At 45.2% G+C, this 23,834-nt stretch overlaps 1 protein-coding gene across 1 annotated transcript in view; it reads right to left on the reverse strand.

The window, feature by feature from the left end:
* Positions 1-1,054: 1,054 nt before the first annotated feature.
* The window catches only part of LOC124033438 (transducin-like enhancer protein 4), a 98,995-nt gene continuing 76,215 nt past the window's right edge, over positions 1,055-23,834 (reverse strand). Inside the window, exons 12-19 of the mRNA XM_046345474.1 lie at positions 19,582-19,766; positions 13,234-13,310; positions 12,886-13,135; positions 7,754-8,001; positions 6,211-6,358; positions 5,979-6,129; positions 2,265-2,341; positions 1,055-1,970 (exon numbers count right to left, since the gene is read on the reverse strand). Of these exons, the coding sequence (XP_046201430.1) occupies positions 1,863-1,970; positions 2,265-2,341; positions 5,979-6,129; positions 6,211-6,358; positions 7,754-8,001; positions 12,886-13,135; positions 13,234-13,310; positions 19,582-19,766 (1,244 nt within the window). The 3' untranslated portion in view covers positions 1,055-1,862. The remainder of the gene's footprint in view (positions 1,971-2,264; positions 2,342-5,978; positions 6,130-6,210; positions 6,359-7,753; positions 8,002-12,885; positions 13,136-13,233; positions 13,311-19,581; positions 19,767-23,834) is intronic.

Raw genomic sequence — 23,834 nt, forward strand, 5'->3', positions numbered from 1 at the left:
CTCAGGTCAATAAGTTCATCAGCTAACTGTCTTTCTCAGGTCAATAAGTTAATCGGCTAACTGTCTTTCTCAGGTCAATAAGTTCATCGGCTAACTGTCTTTCTCAGGTCAATAAGTTCATCGGCAAACTGTGTTTCTCAGGTCAATAACTTCATCAGCTAACTGTCTTTCTCAGGTCAATAAGTTTGTCTGCTTACTGTCTTTCTCAGGTCAATAAGTTTATCGGCTAACTGTCTTTCTCAGGTCAATAAGTTTGTCAGCTTACTGTCTTTCTCAGGTCAATAAGTTTATCGGCTAACTGTCTTTCTCAGGTCAATAAGTTTGTCAGCTTACTGTCTTTCTCAGGTCAATAAGTTCATCAGCTAACTATCTTTCCAAGGACAATAACTTCACCAGCTAACTGTCTTTCTCAGGTCAATAAGTTTGTCAGCTTACTGTCTTTCTCAGGTCAATAAGTTCATCGGCTAACTGTCTTTCTCAGGTCAATAAGTTCATCGGCTAACTGTCTTTCTCAGGTCAATGAATTCATCGGCAAACTGTGTTTCTCAGGTCAATAACTTCATCAGCTGTCTTTCTCAGGTCAATAAGTTTGTCTGCTTACTGTCTTTCTCAGGTCAATAAGTTTATCGGCTAACTGTCTTTCTCAGGTCAATAAGTTTGTCAGCTTACTGTCTTTCTCAGGTCAATAAGTTCATCGGCTAACTGTCTTTCTCAGGTCAATAAGTTCATCAGCTAACTGTCTTTCTCAGGTCAATAAGTTCATCAGCTAACTTCTCTTGCCCAGGTCAATAAGTTCATCAGCTAACTATCAGCTAACTGTCTTTCTTTCAGGTCAATAAGTTCATCAGCTAACTGTCTTTCTCAATAAGTTAATCAATAAGTTCAACTGTCTTTCTCAGGTCAATAAGTTTGTCTGTCTTTCTCAGGTCAATAAGTTTATCAGCTAACTGTCTTTCCCAGGTCAATAAGTTCACCAGCTTTCTCAGGTCACTGTCTTTCTCAGGTCAATAAGTTTGTCAGCTTACTGTCTTTCTCAGGTCAATAAGTTCATCAGCTAACTATCTTTCCAAGGACAATAAGTTCACCAGCTAACTGTCTTTCTCAGGTCAATAAGTTTGTCAGCTTACTGTCTTTCTCAGGTCAATAAGTTCATCGGCTAACTGTCTTTCTCAGGTCAATAAGTTCATCAGCTAACTGTCTTTCTCAGGTCAATAAGTCTGACACTACTTGTCCAACCGCTCATTTGAAAGGCATTTTAGGGCCCGATTCAATCAGCCGTGTCAGGAGGTGCTGCGATAGAGCTATCAAATCCACAAGCGGTTCCAGGCAAACCTATCCTGGACGTTGCCAGTGGCTGCATTGAGTCACATTAAGATAAATACCATGCAGCCTTGTTTACAAGTTCCGATGACAACCAGCAGTTTCTCCGGGTGTTGAGAAAAGCATCAGGAAAAATGTAATTTCCTGGTGTGATACAAGGGACGATATTTTGGCGTTTTGTCATATTTTATCATTCCAGAATGTCCCCTCTATCTGGACTCCTAGACGAGGCTTCATTCGTCTTCGTGGAAACAAGTGTTAGAAAAGTCATTGGTTCGATAGAAAACAAAACAGTCCGAAGAAGAGAAGTCTCCAGTATTTGGTTCTGTTCTGTTCAGGCATTTTGATTGGTCCACATCCAGGTCAGGGGTGCAGAACAGAATCCATATCAGTCCTGGGGTGGGGGCACTGGGGGGAGAGGATGGTGTACGGAATCCATATTAGGAAGTTGTCCGTTTTCAAGCAAAACTACATCACAGGACAGACAAAATACCCTCGGACAGGGTCGTTTTTTGGTCGGGTGACAAGTCAATGTCAGGTGTCTAGTAGATGACCTCATAGACGGTGGCCTTCTTGTCTCCAGAGCCAGTCACAATGTACTTGTCATCCCCAGAGATGTCACAGCTTAGCACTGAGGATGACTCCTTAGACTGGAGAGAGAGGGAGAGGGGGGAGAGGGGGTAGGAGATAGAGAAGGGGACGGAGAGAAGGGGATGGAGAGAGAAGGGGACAGAGAGAGAGAGGGAGGAGGAGAGAGAGGGGGAGGATGGAGGGAGAGAGAGGGGGAGGAGGGAGAGAGAGAGAGAATGGGAGGATAGAAGGAGAGATAGAAGGAGAGAAGCAAAACCACACGATGATTGTCAAAAAGAAAAACTCCTTTGTATCAGAACTGATGTCAGTCAGCCATAAAACTGTCAGTCATACAACCAGTGTGAACTATTCACCTGGAATATGCTGGCTCCATAAGGGGTTCTCCATGCGTTCAGCAGGTTGTCTTTCCCGGTACTCACAAACCATTTACCTGCAGAGAGAGATGAGACTATCACAAACCATTTACCTGCAGAGAGAGATGAGACTATCACAAACCATTTACCTGCAGAGAGAGATCACAAACCATTTACCTGCAGAGAGAGATGAGACACCATTTACCTACAGAGAGAGATGAGACTATCACAAACCATTTACCTACAGAGAGAGATGAGACTATCACAAACCATTTACCTACAGAGAGAGATGAGACTATCACAAACCATTTACCTGCAGAGAGAGATGAGACTATCACAAACCATTTACCTGCAGAGAGAGATCACAAACCATTTACCTACAGAGAGAGATGAGACACCATTTACCTACAGAGAGAGATGAGACTATCACAAACCATTTACCTACAGAGAGAGATGAGACACCATTTACCTACAGAGACTATCACAAACCATTTACCTACAGAGACTATCACAAACCATTTACCTACAGAGACTATCACAAACCATTTACCTACAGAGAGAGATGAGACTATCACAAACCATTTACCTGCAGAGAGAGATGAGACTATCACAAACCATTTACCTACAGAGAGAGATGAGACTATCACAAACCATTTACCTGCAGAGAGAGATGAGACTATCACAAACCATTTACCTACAGAGAGAGATGAGACTATCACAAACCATTTACCTGCAGAGAGAGATGAGACTATCACAAACCATTTACCTACAGAGAGAGATGAGACACCATTTACCTACAGAGAGAGATGAGACTATCACAAACCATTTACCTGCAGAGAGAGATGAGACACCATTTACCTACAGAGAGAGATGAGACTATCACAAACCATTTACCTACAGAGAGAGATGAGACACCATTTACCTACAGAGAGAGATGAGACTATCACAAACCATTTACCTGCAGAGAGAGATGAGACTATTACAAACCATTTACCTACAGAGAGAGATGAGACTATCACAAACCATTTACCTGCAGAGAGAGATGAGACTATCACACACCATTTACCTGCAGAGAGAGATGAGCCTATCACAAACCATTTACCTGCAGAGAGAGATGAGCCTATCACAAACCATTTACCTGCAGAGAGAGATGAGACTATCACACACCATTTACCTGCAGAGACTATCACAAACCATTTACCTGCAGAGAGAGATGAGACTATCACACACCATTTACCTACAGAGAGAGATGAGCCTATCACAAACCATTTACCTACAGAGAGAGATGAGACTATCACAAACCATTTACCTACAGAGACTATCACAAACCATTTACCTACAGAGAGAGATCACAAACCATTTACCTACAGAGACTATCACAAACCATTTACCTACAGAGAGAGATGAGACTATCACAAACCATTTACCTACAGAGAGAGATGAGACTATCACAAACCATTTACCTGCAGAGACTATCACAAACCATTTACCTACAGAGAGAGATGAGACTATCACAAACCATTTACCTGCAGAGAGAGATGAGACTATCACAAACCATTTACCTGCAGAGACTATCACAAACCATTTACCTACAGAGAGAGATGAGACTATCACAAACCATTTACCTACAGAGACTATCACAAACCATTTACCTACAGAGAGAGATGAGACTATCACAAACCATTTACCTACAGAGAGAGATGAGACTATCACAAACCATTTACCTGCAGAGAGAGATGAGACTATCACACACCATTTACCTGCAGAGAGAGATGAGCCTATCACAAACCATTTACCTGCAGAGAGAGATGAGCCTATCACAAACCATTTACCTGCAGAGAGAGATGAGCCTATCACACACCATTTACCTGCAGAGACTATCACAAACCATTTACCTGCAGAGAGAGATGAGACTATCACACACCATTTACCTACAGAGAGAGATGAGCCTATCACACACCATTTACCTACAGAGAGAGATGAGACTATCACAAACCATTTACCTACAGAGACTATCACAAACCATTTACCTACAGAGACTATCACAAACCATTTACCTACAGAGAGAGATGAGACTATCACAAACCATTTACCTACAGAGAGAGATGAGACTATCACAAACCATTTACCTGCAGAGACTATCACAAACCATTTACCTACAGAGAGAGATGAGACTATCACAAACCATTTACCTGCAGAGAGAGATGAGACTATCACAAACCATTTACCTACAGAGACTATCACAAACCATTTACCTACAGAGAGAGATGAGACTATCACAAACCATTTACCTACAGAGACTATCACAAACCATTTACCTACAGAGAGAGATGAGACTATCACAAACCATTTACCTACAGAGAGAGATGAGCCTATCACAAACCATTTACCTACAGAGACCATCACAATCAGGAATCGGCAATAGGTCAAACACAATATGTTTCTTTGGCAATACATCAAACACAATATGTTTCTATGGCAATAGGTCAAACACAATATGTTTCTATGGCAATAGGTCAAACACAATATGTTTCTATGGCAATAGGTCAAACACAATATGTTTCTATGGCAATAGGTAAAACACAATATGTTTCTATGGCAATACATCAAACACAATATGTTTCTATGGCAATACATCAAACACAATATGTTTCTATGGCAATAGGTCAAACACAATATGTTTCTATGGCAATAGGTAAAACACAATATTTTTCTATGGCAATAGGTCAAACACAATATGTTTCTATGGCAATAGGTCAAACACAATATGTTTCTATGGCAATAGGTAAAACACAATATGTTTCTATGGCAATAGGTAAAACACAATATGTTTCTATGGCAATAGGTCAAACACAATATGTTTCTATGGCAATAGGTCAAACACAATATGTTTCTATGGCAATAGGTCAAACACAATACGTTTCTATGGCAATAGGTAAAACACAATATGTTTCTATGGCAATAGGTCAAACACAATATGTTTCTATGGCAATAGGTCAAACACAATATGTTTCTATGGCAATAGGTCAAACACAATATGTTTCTGGCAAGAAACACGCTGTTGAATAGAGACTAAACAGACGAATAGATAGACAGATATACAGACAGCTAGATAGCCAGGCAGGCAGACAGTCAGACAGGCAGGCAGCCAGTAAGACAGCAGGCAGACAGTCAGACAGGCAGGCAGCCAGTAAGACAGCAGGCAGACAGTCAGACAGGCAGGCAGGCAGCCAGTCAGACAGCAGGCAGACAGTCAGGCAGCCAGCCAGCCAGCCAGCCAGACAGCCAGCCAGCCAGACAGACAGCCAGCCAGCCAGCCAGCCAGACAGACAGACAGACAGACAGACAGACAGACAGACAGACAGGCAGGCAGCCAGGTAGCCAGACAGGCAGCCAGCCAGTCAGACAGCAGGCAGTCAGACAGCCAGTCAGACAGCCAGGCAGTCAGACAGCAGGCAGCCAGGCAGCCAGTCAGCCAGCAGCCAGCCAGTCAGCCAGCCAGTCAGACAGACAGACAGACTGGCAGCCAGTCAGCCAGCCAGCCAGTCAGCCAGCCAGTCAGCCAGGCAGTCAGACAGTCAGACAGACAGACAGTCAGACTGGCAGCCAGCCAGTCAGACAACAGCCAGACAGCCAGTCAGACAGCAGGCAGCCAGTCAGAGAGCAGCCAGCCAGGCAGCCAGTCAGACAGCAGACAGCCAGGCCTGTACGTACCACAGTGAGCAAACCTGAGGGAGAGGACACAGCTCTCATGGAGATGTAGCTGGTATTTCTCTGGCTTGGTGACGTGGAGCACCTCTACATGACTGTTCTCCATCCCTACAGCTAACCACTCCCCTGTAGGACAGTACCCTAGAGAGAAGATCTGGAGGACACACAACACACGCATTACAAAACAGGCAGTGTTTGTGAAAGTGTTGGGGAGTCAGGGGGACTGTGTGTGTACCTGTGAGGTGAAGTCATGCTGACGTAGCTGCCGTCCCTCCCTCAGGTCCCAGGAGCGTACGGTGTTGTCCAGACCTCCTGTCCACAGCTTGGTCCCATCGTGAGAGATATCTATACAGCTAGCCCCGTCCGTATGGCCTTGGAACTGCCTACACACACAGTAAAACACAATAATGACACAACACACAATAACACAACACACAATAACACAAGAACACACAACAACACACAATAACACAACACACAATAACACACAGTAGTTCATCAGTACTGAAAAAACACAATCAATATGGAAGTAACATAACATACACAAATATACAAAAGTCAAGAAGCACCCGTTGTTTAGGTCTAGCTGGGTTAACACCAGACCCTATCTGACCAGTATCTGGTTGTTTAGGTCTAGGTGGGTTAACACCAGACCCTAGCTGACCAGTATCTGGTTGTTTAGATCGGTCAACACCAGTCCCTAGCTGACCAGTGTCTGGTTGTTTAGATCGGTCAACACCAGTCCCTATCTGACCAGTGTCTGGTTGTTTAGGTCTAGGTGGGTCAACACCAGTCCCTAGCTGACCAGTGTCTGGTTGTTTAGGTCTAGGTGGGTCAACACCAGTCCCTATCTGACCAGTGTCTGGTTGTTTAGGTCTAGCTGGGTCAACACCAGTCCCTACCTGACCAGTGTCTGGTTGTTTAGATCGGTCAACACCAGTCCCTAGCTGACCAGTGTCTGGTTGTTTAGGTCTAGGTGGGTCAACACCAGTCCCTACCTGACCAGTGTCTGGTTGTTTAGGTCTAGGTGGGTCAACACCAGACTCTAGCTGACCAGTGTCTGGTTGTTTAGGTCTAGGTGGGTCAACACCAGTCCCTACCTGACCAGTGTCTGGTTGTTTAGGTCTAGGTGGGTCAACACCAGTCCCTACCTGACCAGTGTCTGGTTGTTTAGGTCTAGGTGGGTCAACACCAGACTCTAGCTGACCAGTGTCTGGTTGTTTAGGTCTAGGTGGGTCAACACCAGTCCCTACCTGACCAGTGTCTGGTTGTTTAGGTCTAGGTGGGTCAACACCAGTCCCTATCTGACCAGTGTCTGGTTGTTTAGGTCTAGCTGGGTCAACACCAGTCCCTACCTGACCAGTGTCTGGTTGTTTAGGTCTAGGTGGGTCAACACCAGTCCCTAGCTGACCAGTATCTGGTTGTTTAGATCGGTCAACACCAGTCCCTAGCTGACCAGTGTCTGGTTGTTTAGGTCTAGCTGGGTCAACACCAGTCCCTACCTGACCAGTGTCTGGTTGTTTAGATCGGTCAACACCAGTCCCTACCTGACCAGTGTCTGGTTGTTTAGATCGGTCAACACCAGTCCCTACCTGACCAGTGTCTGGTTGTTTAGGTCTAGGTGGGTCAACACCAGTCCCTAGCTGACCAGTGTCTGGTTGTTTAGATCGGTCAACACCAGTCCCTAGCTGACCAGTGTCTCGTTGTTTAGGTCCGTCAACACCAGTCCCTAGCTGACCAGTGTCTGGCTGTTTAGATCGGTCAACACCAGTCCCTACCTGACCAGTGTCTGGTTGTGAAGGTCCCAGACGGCGATGTTCCCGTCGCTGCAGCAGGAGAAGCAGACCTTGGCATCGGGGGAGATGGCGAGGGCATAGCAGGCCGGGGCGGAAGACGTTAGCTCTGCCTTGATACGCGGGGTGGGTGAGGCTAGGTCCCAGATTGAAAGTGTGGATGCTTCGCCTCCTATGATCAGAGTCCGCCCGTCATGCAGCAGCCGGCATGAACGGATGTAGTTGTCTCTGTTCTGATAGACGCACACAGGCATGTATACACAAACACACACAAACACACACAAAGAGGGTTATTGTTACTTGCGTTCAGATACACACAAGCATATACTATATATTGCTACTATCATAAAAACAACAGGATGTCCTATATATAGCTAGTAAACACAACAGGAAGTCCTATATATAGCTACTATCATAAACACAACAGGATGTCCTATATATTGCAACTAAACACAACAGGAAGTCCTATATATAGCTACTATCTAAAACAAAACAGGATGTCCTATATATAGCTAGTAAACACAACAGGAAGTCCTATATATAGCTACTATCATAAACACAACAGGAAGTCCTATATATAGCTAGTAAACACAACAGGAAGTCCTATATATAGCTAGTAAACACAACAGGAAGTCCTATATATAGCTACTATCTTAAACACAACAGGATGTCTTTTATATAGCTAGTAAACACAACAGGAAGTCATATATATATAGCTACTATCATAAACACAACAGGATGTCCTATATATAGCAACTAAACACAACAGGAAGTCCTATATATAGCTAGTAAACACAACAGGAAGTCCTATATATAGCTACTATCTTAAACACAACAGGATGTCCTATATATAGCTACTATCATAAACACAACAGGAAGTCCTATATATAGCTAGTAAACACAACAGGATGTCCTATATATAGCAACTAAACACAACAGGAAGTCCTATATATAGCTACTATCATAAACACAACAGGATGTCCTATATATAGCTACTATCATAAACACAACAGGAAGTCCTATATATAGCTACTATCATAAACACAACAGGATGTCCTATATATAGCTACTATCATAAACACAACAGGAAGTCCTATATATAGCTAGTAAACACAACAGGATGTCCTATATATAGCAACTAAACACAACAGGAAGTCCTATATATAGCTACTATCATAAACACAACAGGAAGTCCTATATAGAGCAACGAAACACAACAGAATGTCCTATATATAGCAACGAAACACAACAGGAAGTCCTATATATAGCAACTAAACACAACAGGAAGTCCTATATATAGCTACTATCATAAACACAACAGGAAGTCCTATATATAGCTACTATCGTAAACACAACAAGATGTCCTATATATAGCAACGAAACACAACAGGAAGTCCTATATATAGCTACTATCATAAACACAACAGGAAGTCCTATATATAGCTAATATCATAAACACAACAGGATGTCCTATCCCTCAAACAAACATGGTCCAAGCACACCAAGACAGTCGTGAAGAGGGCACGACATAACCTTTTTCCCCTCAGGAGACTGAAAAGATTTGGCATGGGTCCTCAGATCCTCAAAAGGTTCAACAGCTGCACCATCGAGAGCATCCTCACTGGTTGCACCACTGCCTGGTATGGCAACTGCTCGGCCTCTGACTGCAAGGCACTACAGAGGGTAAGTGTGTATGGCCCAGTACATCACTGGGGCCAACCTTTCTGCCATTCAGGACCTCTATACCAGGCGGTGTCAGAGGAAGGCCCTAAAAATTGTCAAAGACTCCAGCCACCCTAGTCATAGACTGTTCTCTCTGTTACCGCACGGCAAGGGGTACTGGAGCGCCAAGTCTCGGTTCAAGAGGCTTCTAAACAGCTTCTACCCCCAAGCCATAAGACTCCTGAACATCTAATAAAATGGCTCCCTGGACGATTGCCCCCCCCCCCCCCCTCTTTACATCGCTGCTACTCTCTGTTGTCATCTATGTATAGTCACTTTAATAACTCTACCTACATGTACATACTACCTCAACTAACCGGTGTCCCCACACATTGACTCGGTATCGGTACCCCCCTGTAAATAGTCTCACTATTGTTATTGTGGGGGGCAGCGTAGCCTAGTAAACAAAAGGTTGCAAGATCAAATCCCCGAGCTGACAAGGTACAAATCTGTCGTTCTGCCCCTGAACAGGCAGTTAACACACTGTTCTTAGGCCGTCATTGAAAATAAGAATTTGTTCTTAACTGACTTGCCTATTTAAATAAAGGTAAAATAAAGGTAACACATTTCACTGTGAGGTCTACTACACCTGTTGTATTCAGCATTTCACTGTGAGGTCTACTACACCTGTTGTATTCAGCATTTCACTGTGAGGTCTACTACACCTGTTGTATTCAGCATTTCACTGTAAGGTCTACTACACCTGTTGTATTCAGCATTTCACTGTAAGGTCTACTACACCTGTTGTATTCAGCATTTCACTGTGAGGTCTACTACACCTGTTGTATTCAGCATTTCACTGTAAGGTCTACTACACCTGTTGTATTCAGCATTTCACTGTGAGGTCTACTACACCTGTTGTATTCAGCATTTCACTGTGAGGTCTACTACACCTGTTGTATTCAGCATTTCACTGTGAGGTCTACTACACCTGTTGTATTCAGCATTTCACTGTAAGGTCTACTACACCTGTTGTATTCAGCATTTCACTGTGAGGTCTACTACACCTGTTGTATTCAGCATTTCACTGTGAGGTCTACTACACCTGTTGTATTCAGCATTTCACTGTGAGGTCTACTACACCTGTTGTATTCAGCATTTCACTGTGAGGTCTACTACACCTGTTGTATTCAGCATTTCACTGTGAGGTCTACTACACCTGTTGTATTCAGCATTTCACTGTGAGGTCTACTACACCTGTTGTATTCAGCATTTCACTGTCAGGTCTACTACACCTGTTGTATTCAGTATTTCACTGTGAGGTCTACTACACCTGTTGTATTCAGCATTTCACTGTAAGGTCTACTACACCTGTTGTATTCAGCATTTCACTGTAAGGTCTACTACACCTGTTGTATTCAGAATTTCACTGTAAGGTCTACTACACCTGTTGTATTCAGCATTTCACTGTAATATTCGGCGCATGTGACTCATGTAATTTGATTTGATTTGATTTACATAGCTACTATCATAAACACAACAGGAGACATGCGTTATTTGGTGGGCCAACACACACACCCTGGACAAATCATTTAGAGGAAGCACTTACCTAAGATGTAACGCAACACACACAACACACTCAATCACCAGACAGTCCTCTCTACCTACCGCTCTACCTCTCTCTCTACCTCTCTCTCTACCTCTCTCTCTACCCCTCTCTCTACCTCTCTCTCTACCTCTCTCTCTACCTCTCTCTCTACCTCTCTCTCTACCTCTCTCTCTACCTCTCTCTCTACCTCTCTCTCTACCTCCCGCTCTACCTCTCTCTACCTCCCGCTCTACCTCTCTCTACCTCCCGCTCTACCTCTTTCTCTACCTCCCGCTCTACCTCTTTCTCTACCTCTTTCTCTACCTCCCGCTCTACCTCTTTCTCTACCTCCAGCTCTACCTCTCTACCTCCCACTCTACCTCTCTCTACCTCTCTCTACCTCTTTCTCTACCTCCCGCTCTACCTCTTTCTCTACCTCCCGCTCTACCTCTCTCTACCTCCCGCTCTACCTCTCTCTACCTCTTTCTCTACCTCCCGCTCTACCTCTTTCTCTACCTCCCGCTCTACCTCTTTCTCTACCTCCCGCTCTACCTCTTTCTCTACCTCCCGCTCTACCTCTTTCTCTACCTCCCGCTCTACCTCTTTCTCTACCTCCAGCTCTACCTCTTTCTCTACCTCCCGCTCTACCTCTCTCTACCTCTCTCTCTACCTCTCTCTCTACCTCCCGCTCTACCTCTTTCTCTACCTCCCTCTCTACCTCTTTCTCTACCTCTTTCTCTACCTCTTTCTCTACCTCCCGCTCTACCTCTTTCTCTACCTCCCGATCTACCTCTCTCTACCTCTCGCTCTACCTCTCTCTACCTCTTTCTCTACCTCTCTCTCTACCTCCCGCTCTACCTCTCTCTACCTCTCTCTCTACCTCTCTCTACCTCCCGCTCTACCTCTTTCTCTACCTCTTTCTCTACCTCCCGCTCTACCTCTCGCTCTACCCCTCGCTCTACCTCCTGCTCTACCTCTCTCTCGACCTCTCTCTCGACCTCCCTCTCGACATCCCTCTCTTCTCTCTCTACCTCCCACTCTACCTCTTTCTCTACCTCCCGCTCTACCTCTCGCTCTACCTCCCGCTCTACCTCTCGCTCTACCTCCCGCTCTACCTCTCGCTCTACCTCCCGCTCTACCTCTTTCTCTATCTCCCGCTCTACATCTTTCTCTACCTCTCTCTCTACCTCCCTCTCGACCTCCCTCTCTTCTCTCTCTACCTCCCGCTCTACCTCCCTCTCGACCTCCCTCTCGACCTCCCTCTCTTCTCTCTCTACCTCCCGCTCTACCTCTCTCTCTACCTCCCTCTACCTCTCTCTCTACCTCTCTCTCGACCTCTCTCTCGACCTCCCTCTCTCCTCTCTCGACCACCCTCTCGACCTCCCTCTCTACCTCTCTCTCTACCTCCCTCTCTACCTCCCTCCCTTCTCTCTCGACCTCCCTCTCTTCTCTCTTGACCTCCCTCTCTTCTCTCCAGACCTCCCTCTCTTCTCTCCAGACCTCCCTCTCTTCACTCCAGACCTCCCTCTCTTCTCTCTACCTCCCCCTCTACCTCCCTCTCTACCTCCCTCCCTTCTCTCTCGATCTCCCTCTCTTCTCTCTTGACCTCCCTGTCGACCTTCCTCCCTCAATCCCTTTTTAGTTTTAAAGCTTAGTTTGATTAATTTTTCATTGCTAATGCGGTGGGTGGTCTTATGTTTAAACAATAACAAAATTAATTAATTGTTTAATTTTAATTTATTCTTGACTATCTAGTTATCAAAGATTATATTAAAAAGTAAATAGATTGGAAAAGATAATGGACCCCCCCCAGGCAGCCCGCACCAAGATGTAAATGGCAGAAACACTTCCTGTATAGGATTCTCACCAGACAGTCTAGTTGTGACACAGGGCTCTTGCTGCCGGGCTGGCTGATGTCCCAGATCTTGACACAGCCCTTCCCTCCTGTGTAGACGTGTCTGGTTGGGTTGGATATAGTGACAGCACACACCACCTCGCCGTGGCTCAGCGTGTTGATCTGACGGGCGTGCCGGGGAATCCCTGGGCCTATCAGGGCGTCCGGAGGGAACGGTACCGGCTGCATCTGGCCCTCTGTACTCACGTGGAAGGAGTAGGCTCTTAGAGGAGGAGAGGTGATGAAGAGGAGGGTTTATTTTATATTCTGATCTAGAGAATCTATTTTTCAAAAGCATCCACGTGAAAAAGGGAAACGTACGGTTTTCCTCCAGGAGTGCCAGAGAGGTTGGGAGGAAGACCAGGGACCCTCATGTGGTGGTGGGGGTCAAAACCAACCTGGAGGAGAACAGAAGAGAGATTCATGTATTATCTCTTAAGGAAATCATTCAAGCATCTTGTACCCTTCAAACAAAAATGCAGTTTAAATGATGCACTTTTATGTGACTTTCAATTGATATTGTTCAAACATTGCCCATTGATGTGATTAGATGGCGGCTGTAGCCTGGCGGTTATGAGTGTTGGGCAAGTAACCAAATTGTCGCTGGTTCGAATCCTAGAGCAGACTAGGTGAAAAATATGCCGATGTGCCCTTGAGCAAGGCACCTACCACTTACTGATCCTGTATGTCACTCAAGATAAGAGTGCTTTTACACCTGCATTGTTTGCTGTTTGGGGTTTTAGGCTGGGTTTCTCTGTACAGCACTTTGAGATATCAGCTGATGTACGAAGGGCTATATAAATAAATGTGATTTGATTTGATTTTGATCTGCTAAATTACCAAAATGTACTCCTGACCAATTCTGCTATTTTTAAAATATTTTTTGTTGTTGCTGATCTTAACCTTTTTTGTACATAACATCTCCCTCATCGTTTCCTATGACCAAAAACGGCTTCTGGACATCGGAAAAGCTAATACTAACCTCGTAATATCCTATTTTTCTCTTAGTCTGGGTTGAGGTCAGGGCTCTGTGCAGGCCAGTCAAGTTCTTCCATACCGATCTTGACAAACGCTTTTTGCACGGGGCACTGTCATGCTGAAACAGGAAAGGGCCTTCCCCAAACTGTTGCCAGAAACAGCAACAACAAAGTTGGAAAAACAGAATTGTATGCGGTACAGTTAAGATTTCCATTCACTGGAACTAAGGGGCATTGCTGAAATCATGAAAACCAGCCCCATACCCTTATTCATCCTCCACCAAACTTTACAGTTGGCACTATGCATTAAGGCAGGTAGCGTTCTCCTGGCATCGGCCAAACCCAGATTTCTCCGTTGGACTGCCAGATGATGAAGTGTGATTCATCACTCCAGAGAACACGTTTCCACTGCTCCAGAGTCTAATAGCGACAAGTTTTACACCCCTCCAGCCGACGTTTGGCATTGCGCATGGTGATCTTAGGCTTGTGTGAAGCTGCTCGGCCATGGAAACCCATTTCAGAAAGCCCCAGACAAACCGTTCTTGTGATGAAGTTGCTTCCAGAAACAGTTTGGAACTTAGTAGTGGGTGTTGCAACTGAAGACAGACGATTTTTATGCTCTACGTACTTGGCAGCTGAGCCGTTGTTGCTCCTACGTATTTGGCGGCTGAGCCGTTGTTGCTCCTACGTATTTGGCGGCTGAGCCGTTGTTGCTCCTACGTATTTGGCGGCTGAGCCGTTGTTGCTCCTAGGCGGTTCCCCTTCACAATAACAGCAATTATAGTTGACTGGGGCAAGTGCTGTACACCTGTCAGCAAATAGGCGAATCCACTCATTTGAAGGGGTGTCCACATACTATTGTGTATATAGTATTGTTACAGGCTTTGGATTTTCAATTTATGTTTTGACGGTTGGACTTTAGCACGAAGGGGGCACCAATTGGTGTTTCACCTGTGCTGGCCCAGGTGATATTTAAGAGCTGCTGGCCCAGGTGATATTTAAAAGCTGCTGGCCCAGGTGATATTTAAAGAGTGGTTGGCCAAGGTGATATTTAAAGTGTGGCTGGCCCAGGTGATATTTAAGAGCTGCTGGCCCAGGTGATATTTAAGAGCTGCTGACCCAGGTGATATTTAAAGTGTGGCTGGCCCAGGTGATATTTAAAGAGTGGCTGGCCCAGGTGATATTTAAAGAGTGGCTGGCCCAGGTGATATTTAACAGTGTCTGGCCCAGGTGATATTTAAAGTGTGGCTGGCCCAGGTGATATTTAAAGAGTGGCTGGCCCAGGTGATATTTAAGAGCGGTTGGCCCAGGTGATATTTAAAGAGTGGCTGGCCCAGGTGATATTTAAAGTGTGGCTGGCCCAGGTGATATTTAAAGAGTGGCTGGCCCAGGTGATATTTAAAGAGTGGCTGGCCCAGGTGATATTTAAAGAGTGGCTGGCCCAGGTGATATTTAAAGAGTGGCTGGCCCAGGTGATATTTAAAAGCGGTTGGCCCAGGTGATATTTAAAGAGTGGCTGGCCCAGGTGATATTTAAAGTGTGGCTGGCCCAGGTGATATTTAAAGAGTGGTTGGCCCAGGTGATATTTAAGAGCGGTTGGCCCAGGTGATATTTAAAGAGCGGTTGGCCCAGGTGATATTTAAGAGTGGTTGGCCCAGGTGATATTTAAGAGCTGCTGGCCCAGGTGATATTTAAAGAGTGGCTGGCCCAGGTGATTTTTAAGAGCTGCTGGCCCAGGTGATATTTAAAGAGTGTCTGGCCCAGGTGATATTTAAGAGTGTCTGGCCCAGGTGATATTTAAAGAGTGGCTGGCCCAGGTGATATTTAAAGAGTGGCTGGCCCAGGTGATATTTAAAGAGTGGCTGGCCCAGGTGATATTTAAAGAGTGGCTGGCCCAGGTGATATTTAAAGAGCTGCTGGCCCAGGTGATATTTAAAGAGTGGCTGGCCCAGGTGATATTTAAAAAGCTGCTGGCCCAGGTGATATTTAAAGAGTGGCTGGCCCAGGTGATATTTAAGAGCGGTTGGCCCAGGTGATATTTAAAGAGTGGCTGGCCCAGGTGATATTTAAAGTGTGGCTGGCCCAGGTGATATTTAAAGAGTGGTTGGCCCAGGTGATATTTAAGAGCGGTTGGCCCAGGTGATATTTAAGAGTGTCTGGCCCAGGTGATATTTAAAGAGTGGCTGGCCCAGGTGATATTTAAGAGCTGCTGGCCCAGGTGATATTTAAAGAGTGGCTGGCCCAGGTGATATTTAAGAGCTGCTGGCCCAGGTGATATTTAAAGAGTGTCTGGCCCAGTTGATATTTAAGAGTGTCTGGCCCAGGTGATATTTAAAGAGTGGCTGGCCCAGGTGATATTTAAAGAGTGGCTGGCCCAGGTGATATTTAAAGAGCTGCTGGCCCAGGTGATATTTAAAGAGCTGCTGGCCCAGGTGATATTTAAAGAGTGGCTGGCCCAGGTGATATTTAAGAGCGGTTGGCCCAGGTGATATTTAAAGAGTGGCTGGCCCAGGTGATATTTAAAGTGTGGCTGGCCCAGGTGATATTTAAAGAGTGGTTGGCCCAGGTGATATTTAAGAGCGGTTGGCCCAGGTGATATTTAAGAGCTGCTGACCCAGGTGATATTTAAAGAGTGGTTGGCCCAGGTGATATTTAAAGAGTGGCTGGCCCAGGTGATATTTAAAGAGTGGCTGGCCCAGGTGATATTTAAAGAGTGGTTGGCCCAGGTGATATTTAAGAGCTGCTGGCCCAGGTGATATTTAAAGAGTGGTTGGCCCAGGTTATATTTAAAGAGTGGCTGGCCCAGGTGATATTTAAGAGCTGCTGGCCCAGGTGATATTTAAAGAGTGTCTGGCCCAGGTGATATTTAAGAGTGTCTGGCCCAGGTGATATTTAAAGAGTGGCTGGCCCAGGTGATATTTAAAGAGTGGTTGGCCGAGGTGATATTTAAGAGTGGTTGGCCCAGGTGATATTTAAGAGCTGCTGGCCCAGGTGATATTTAAAGAGTGGCTGGCCCAGGTGATTTTTAAGAGCTGCTGGCCCAGGTGATATTTAAAGAGTGTCTGGCCCAGGTGATATTTAAGAGTGTCTGGCCCAGGTGATATTTAAAGAGTGGCTGGCCCAGGTGATATTTAAAGAGTGGTTGGCCGAGGTGATATTTAAGAGCTGCTGGCCCAGGTGATATTTAAAGAGTGGCTGGCCCAGGTGATATTTAAGAGCTGCTGGCCCAGGTGATATTTAAAGAGTGTCTGGCCCAGGTGATATTTAAGAGTGTCTGGCCCAGGTGATATTTCAAGAGTGGCTGGCCCAGGTGATATTTCAAGAGTGGCTGGCCCAGGTGATATTTAAAGAGTGGCTGGCCCAGGTGATATTTAAAGAGTGGTTGGCCCAGGTGATATTTAAGAGCTGCTGGCCCAGGTGATATTTAAGAGTGTCTGGCCCAGGTGATATTTAAGAGTGTCTGGCCCAGGTGATATTTAAAGAGTGTCTGGCCCAGGTGATATTTAAGAGTGTCTGGCCCAGGTGATATTTAAGAGTGTCTGGCCCAGGTGATATTTAAGAGTGTCTGGCCCAGGTGATATTTCAAGAGTGGCTGGCCCAGGTGATATTTCAAGAGTGGCTGGCCCAGGTGATATTTAAAGAGTGGCTGGCCCAGGTGATATTTAAAGAGTGGCTGGCCCAGGTGATATTTAAGAGCTGCTGGCCCAGGTGATATTTAAAGAGCTGCTGGCCCAGGTGATATTTAAAGAGCTGCTGGCCCAGGTGATATTTAAAGAGTGGTTGGCCCAGGTGATATTTAAGAGCTGCTGGCCCAGGTGATATTTAAGAGTGTCTGGCCCAGGTGATATTTAAGAGTGTCTGGCACAGGTGATATTTAAGAGCTGCTGGCACAGGTGATATTTAAGAGTGTCTGGCCCAGGTGATATTTAAGAGTGTTTGGACCAGTGCTCCAGTTGTATTGATAGATGAGGAGGGTGAACACCTTTAGTTGTATTGATAGATGAGGAGGGTGAACACCTTTAGTTGTATTGATAGATGTGGAGGGTCGACACCTTTAGTTGTATTGATAGATGAGGAGGGTGAACACCTTTAGTTGTATTGATAGATGAGGAGGGTGAACACCTTTAGTTGTATTGATAGATGAGGAGGGTGAACACCTTTAGTTGTATTGATAGATGAGGAGGATGAACACCTTTAGTTGTATTGATAGATGAGGAGGGTGAACACCTTTAGTTGTATTGATAGATGAGGAGGATGAACACCTTTAGTTGTATTGATAGATGAGGAGGGTGAACACCTTTAGTTGTATTGATAGATGAGGAGGGTCAACACCTTTAGTTGTATTGATAGATGAGGAGGGTCAACACGTTTAGTTAGCCCTCCCTATTTTAATTTCTAGACAAACAGTCCTTTATCTGATTTGGTTTTGCTCCAACTTTTTGGTTTGCTTCCTGTCTTTAAGTTTGGTGTTGGGATTTCTTCTGGTTTGCCTCTTCTTGGGCTCTCATGGTGGCTGTCCTTTAGATACCAGTCGTTGTTGCTAGTCATCTTTCAGTGGACACCCCCATGAGTGTCCTTCAGTGGACACCCCCATGAGTGTCTTTCAGTGGACACACCCATGACTGTCTTTCAGTGGACACCCCCATGAGTGTCTTTCAGTGGACACCCCCATGAGTGTCTTTCAGTGGACACCCCCATGAGTGTCTTTCAGTGGACACCCCCATGAGTGTCTTTCAGTGGACACCCCCATGAGTGTCTTTCAGTGGACACCCCCATGAGTGTCTTTCAGTGGACACCCCCATGAGTGTCTTTCAGTGGACACCCCCATGAGTGTCTTTCAGTGGACACCCCCATGAGTGTCTTTCAGTGGACACCCCCATGAGTGTCTTTCAGTGGACACCCCCATGAGTGTCCTTCAGTGGGCATCCCCATGAGTGTCTTTCAGAACCCCCATGAGTGTCTTTCAGTGGACACCCCCATGAGTGTCTTTCAGAACCCCCATGAGTGTCTTTCAGAACCCCTCCTAAAACCCCACCTGTTTGGTTCTGGTTGGTGTCAGTGACTCTTTGTTCGTTCCCCTTCTGTTTGAGCGACATTTTGTTTTCTTGCTGGGGAACGTAATGTGAGGGAAAATGTTATTGTCTGAAGACATAGCCTTGAATTGTACACAGTGTGCATCTTCTCTCACTATCCTTGTTCGTGATGGTGACTGTGACCTCCTCAGACCAATTGGCACAACGCCTAGAATATGTTCTGGAAGTTAAGATAGGAGACATTGCTGAGCCCGCAAGATAACAGCCAGGCACCTGCAGGAACCAACCCTGTCAACCATGCCTGCGTAGCCAGCCACCTGCAGGAACCAAGCCTGTCAATCATGCCTGTGTCATGACATTGGCCTGGGGGTAGGTTTATGACAGTCATAAATACCTCTTCCCCCCTTTTTCCTCTCTCTACTCTACGGATGTGACATTTGAAAACCCTTTGGTTAACATAGAGATTCTGGGAACATTTCACTGTTAGTCTCCACCTGTTGTTTATGGAGCATGTGACAAATAACATGTGATTTGATTTTGATATCGCTCAAACATTGTCCAACCACTTTATAATTTGTGTCAAAGAAAGAAGATTGAGTGACACTAATAAGATGGTGGACATGTGATTTGTTGTGAGTTGAGATGGGAGAATAGCGTACCACTTGTGATCGTCCGTAGGCCGCGACTGCAGCAGCTGCACTCATCTGAGGAGACAGGTTGTGTAGGGAGGCGTAGGCGCTGGCTCCGCCCAGGTCGCCATTCAGCCCGTTGAGGCTTGGGTGGGGCACCATGCCAAACGCACCCGGGTAAGGACACGGCAACGCCAGGGGACGCAGACCAGGGCCTGGAACAAACAACATAAGTCAACCCCCTAAGATCTAACAGCCTGGGTTCTACTAAGCTACAAATCAACCCCCTAAGATCTAACAGCCTGGGTTCTACTAAGCTACAAATCAACCCCCTAAGATCTAAAGGCCTGGGTTCTACTAAGCTACAAATCAACCCCCTAAGATCTAAAGGCCTGGGTTCTACTAAGCTACAAATCAACCCCCTAAAGTCTAAATCAAATCAAATTTATTTATATAGCCCTTCGTACATCAGCTGATATCTCAAAGTGCTGTACAGAAACCCAGCCTAAAACCCCAAACAGCAAACAATGCAGGTGTAAAAGCACGGTGGCTAGGAAAAACTCCCTAGAAAGGCCAAAACCTAGGAAGAAACCTAGAGAGGAACCGGGCTATGTGGGGTGGCCAGTCCTCTTCTGGCTGTGCCGGGTAGAGATTATAACAGAAAATGACCAAGATGTTCAAATGTTCATAAATGACCAGCATGGTCAAATAATAATAAGGCAGAACAGTTGAAACTGGAGCAGCAGCACAGTCAGGTGGACTGGGGACAGCAAGGAGCCATCATGTCAGGTAGTCCTGGGGCACGGTCCTAGGGCTCAGGTCCTCCGAGAGAGAGAAAGAAAGAGAGAATTAGAGAGAGCATATGTGGGGTGGCCAGTCCTCTTCTGGCTGTGCCGGGTGGAGATTATAACAGAACGTGGCCAAGATGTTCAAATGTTCATAAATGACCAGCATGGTTGAATAATAGTAAGGCAGAACAGTTGAAACTGGAGCAGGAGCATGGCCAGGTGGACTGGGGACAGCAAGGAGTCCTCATGTCAGGTAGTCCTGGGACATGGTCCTAGGGCCCAGGCCAGTTGAAACTGGAGCAGCAGCATGGCCAGGTGGACTGGGGACAGCAAGGAGTCATCATGTCAGGTAGTCCTGGGGCATGGTTCTAGGGCTCAGGTCCTCCGAGAGAGAGAAAGAAGGAGAGAAGGAGAGAATTAGAGAACGCACACTTAGATTTACACAGGACACCGAATAGGACAGGAGAAGTACTCCAGATAAACAAACTGACCCTAGCCCCCCGACACATAAACTACTGCAGCATAAATACTGGAGGCTGAGACAGGAGGGGTCAGGAGACACTGTGGCCCCATCCGAGGACACCCCCGGACAGGGCCAAACAGGAAGGATATAACCCCACCCACTTTGCCAAAGCACAGCCCCCACACCACTAGAGGGAAATCTACAACCACCAACTTGAGAGCCTGGATTCTACTAAGCTAACACCTGGAATTGCTAATTAGGATAATTTAGCTATTTGATTTAGTATTTTTTGACCCCTTTAAGTATAAAAAATATATTTAAAATCATTTTGATGAAACATTGAATTTGTTTCATCAAAATTATATATATATATATATATATATATATATATATATATATAAATAATAAATGGAACCACTTTTTTGTGGCACTAAAGTACTTCAATATACATTGAGTGGATAAAACATTAGGAACACCTGCTCTTTCTATGACATAGACTAACCAGGTGAATCCAGGTGAAAGCTATGATCCCTTATTGAGGAGACGGGTTAAATCCACTTCAATCAGTGTAGATGAAGGGGAGGAGACAGGTTAAATCCACTTCAATCAGTGTAGATGAAGGGGAGGAGACAGGTTAAATCCACTCCAATCAGTGTAGATGAAGGGGAGGAGACAGGTTAAATCCACTTCAATCAGTGTAGATGAAGGGGAGGAGACAGGTTAAATCCACTCCAATCAGTGTAGATGAAGGGGAGGAGACAGGTTAAATCCACTCCAATCAGTGTAGATGAAGGGGAGGAGACAGGTTAAAGAAGGATTTTTCAGCCTTGAGACAATTGAGACATGGTTAGTGTATGTGTGTCATTCAGAGGGTGAATGGGCAAGACAACATATGTAAGTGTCTTTGAACGGGGTATGGTAGTAGGTGTCTTTGAACGGGGTATGGTAGTAGGTGCCACCGGTTTGAGTGTGTCAAGAACTACAACGCTGCTGGGTCTTTCACGCTCAACAGTTTCCTGTGTGGATGAAGCAGTGGAGGTCGCTGCTCTTTAAGATCAGGGAGGACAATTTTATTTTGATAAATACAGACTAATTTCTATTACATTATATTGGATGACTGTCATTCATATTCCATTCACCCAGTTCAATGTAACATCAATAGGTTTAGGTTACTGTCATTCATATTCACCCAGTTCAATGTAACATCAATAAGTTTAGGTTACTGTCATTCATATTCCATTCACCCAGTTCAATGTAACATCAATAGGTTTAGGTTACTGTCATTCATATTCACCCAGTTCAATGTAACATCAATAGGTTTAGGTTACTGTCATTCATATTCACCCAGTTCAATGTAACATCAATAGGTTTAGGTTACTGTCATTCATATTCACCCAGTTCAATGTAACATCAATAGGTTTAGGTTACTGTCATTCATATGCACCCAGTTCAATGTAACATCAATAGGTTTAGGTTACTGTCATTCATATTCACCCAGTTCAATGTAACATCAATAGGTTTAGGTTACTGTCATTCATATTCACCCAGTTCAATGTAACATCAATAGGTTTAGGTTACTGTCATTCATATTCACCCAGTTCAATGTAACAGTGATAGGTTTAGGCTCCTACATGATACTAGAATGTTCCCTGTACCCATCGTGAGGTTACTACAACCTATGAATGAAAGTGTAAAACGTAGGTGCACACGGGTCAAGAGAACAATTAGACGAATCAAGGTGACAGACAGTGACACATTCAATACCTCCTTGCACACTCTTGCCTGCATCTATCTAATCTAGGTTGTAATCATTAGTCCAACAGTTGGAAATGAGAGTCTCTATTGGACAAATGCAGGTACGTTTATCCCCGTTTCATTCTGCTTGTTAACGAAACGTTTTTCAACAGAATCGGCTGAATGAATACACCGGTAATCACACGCAACCACAGGTCAGTTTCATAGCAGCCACATACAAACAGCATGATCATTTTGCTCGTTGTATAATTCCTTCTCACATCTACATGTTCCTCCTCCTATCACCTTATCTCTTCGCTTGTGGACTTTCTGTGACCAGGTGAAAAAACCTTCAAGACAGACCTTCATAACGCTACACACAGCCTATATCATTGTCACCATATAGCTAAAGTCATAGTCAACATAGTTAGTAAATCATCTACAATCAAGCAGTACAGAATACAGTCAGCAAGCAGTTTAGCAGTTACACCGCCGGGCCACGGTGGCAATAAATTAATAAAACCAAAAGTTTACTTTGACTTGGAAGAGATCCAGTGTTGGATAGCCATAACCAGCTAGCTAACATAGCATCCCTCTCTGTTGGATAGCCATAGCCAGCTAGCTAACATAGCATCCCTCTCTGTTGGATAGCCATAGCCAGCTAGCTAACATAGCATCCCTCTCTGTTGGATAGCCATAGCCAGCTAACTAACATATCATCCCTCTCTGTTGGATAGCCATAGCCAGCCAGCTAACATAGCATCCCTCTCTGTTGGATAGCCATAGCCAGCTAGCTAACATAGCATCCCTCTCTGTTGGATAGCCATAGCCAGATAGCTAACATAGCATCCCTCTCTGTTGGATAGCCATAGCCAGCTAGCTAACATATCATCCCTCTCTGTTGGATAGCCTCAGCCTGCTAGCTAACATAGCATCCCTCTCTGTTGGATAGCCTTAGCCAGCTAGCTAACATATCATCCCTCTCTGTTGGATAGCCTCAGCCTGCTAGCTAACATAGCATCCCTCTCTGTTGGATAGCCTTAGCCAGTTAGCTAACATACCATCCCTCTCTGTTGGATAGCCTTAGCCAGTTAGCTAACATAGCATCCCTCTCTGTTGGATAGCCATAGCCAGCTAGCTAACATAGCATCCCTCTCTGTTTGAGCCAGGTGTTTGGGTAGGCTAAACTAGCTAGCTGCAGTCGATGCTAGCTAAGTAAGTAAAAGCAAAACAAATCTATGTAGCTAGCTACATTTATGGGATTTCATGCTTTTCTGTCGTGTAAAAAGATGCAGTAG

Source organism: Oncorhynchus gorbuscha, linkage group LG04 (assembly GCF_021184085.1).
Source record: "Oncorhynchus gorbuscha isolate QuinsamMale2020 ecotype Even-year linkage group LG04, OgorEven_v1.0, whole genome shotgun sequence".
Lineage (NCBI taxonomy): Eukaryota > Metazoa > Chordata > Actinopteri > Salmoniformes > Salmonidae > Oncorhynchus > Oncorhynchus gorbuscha.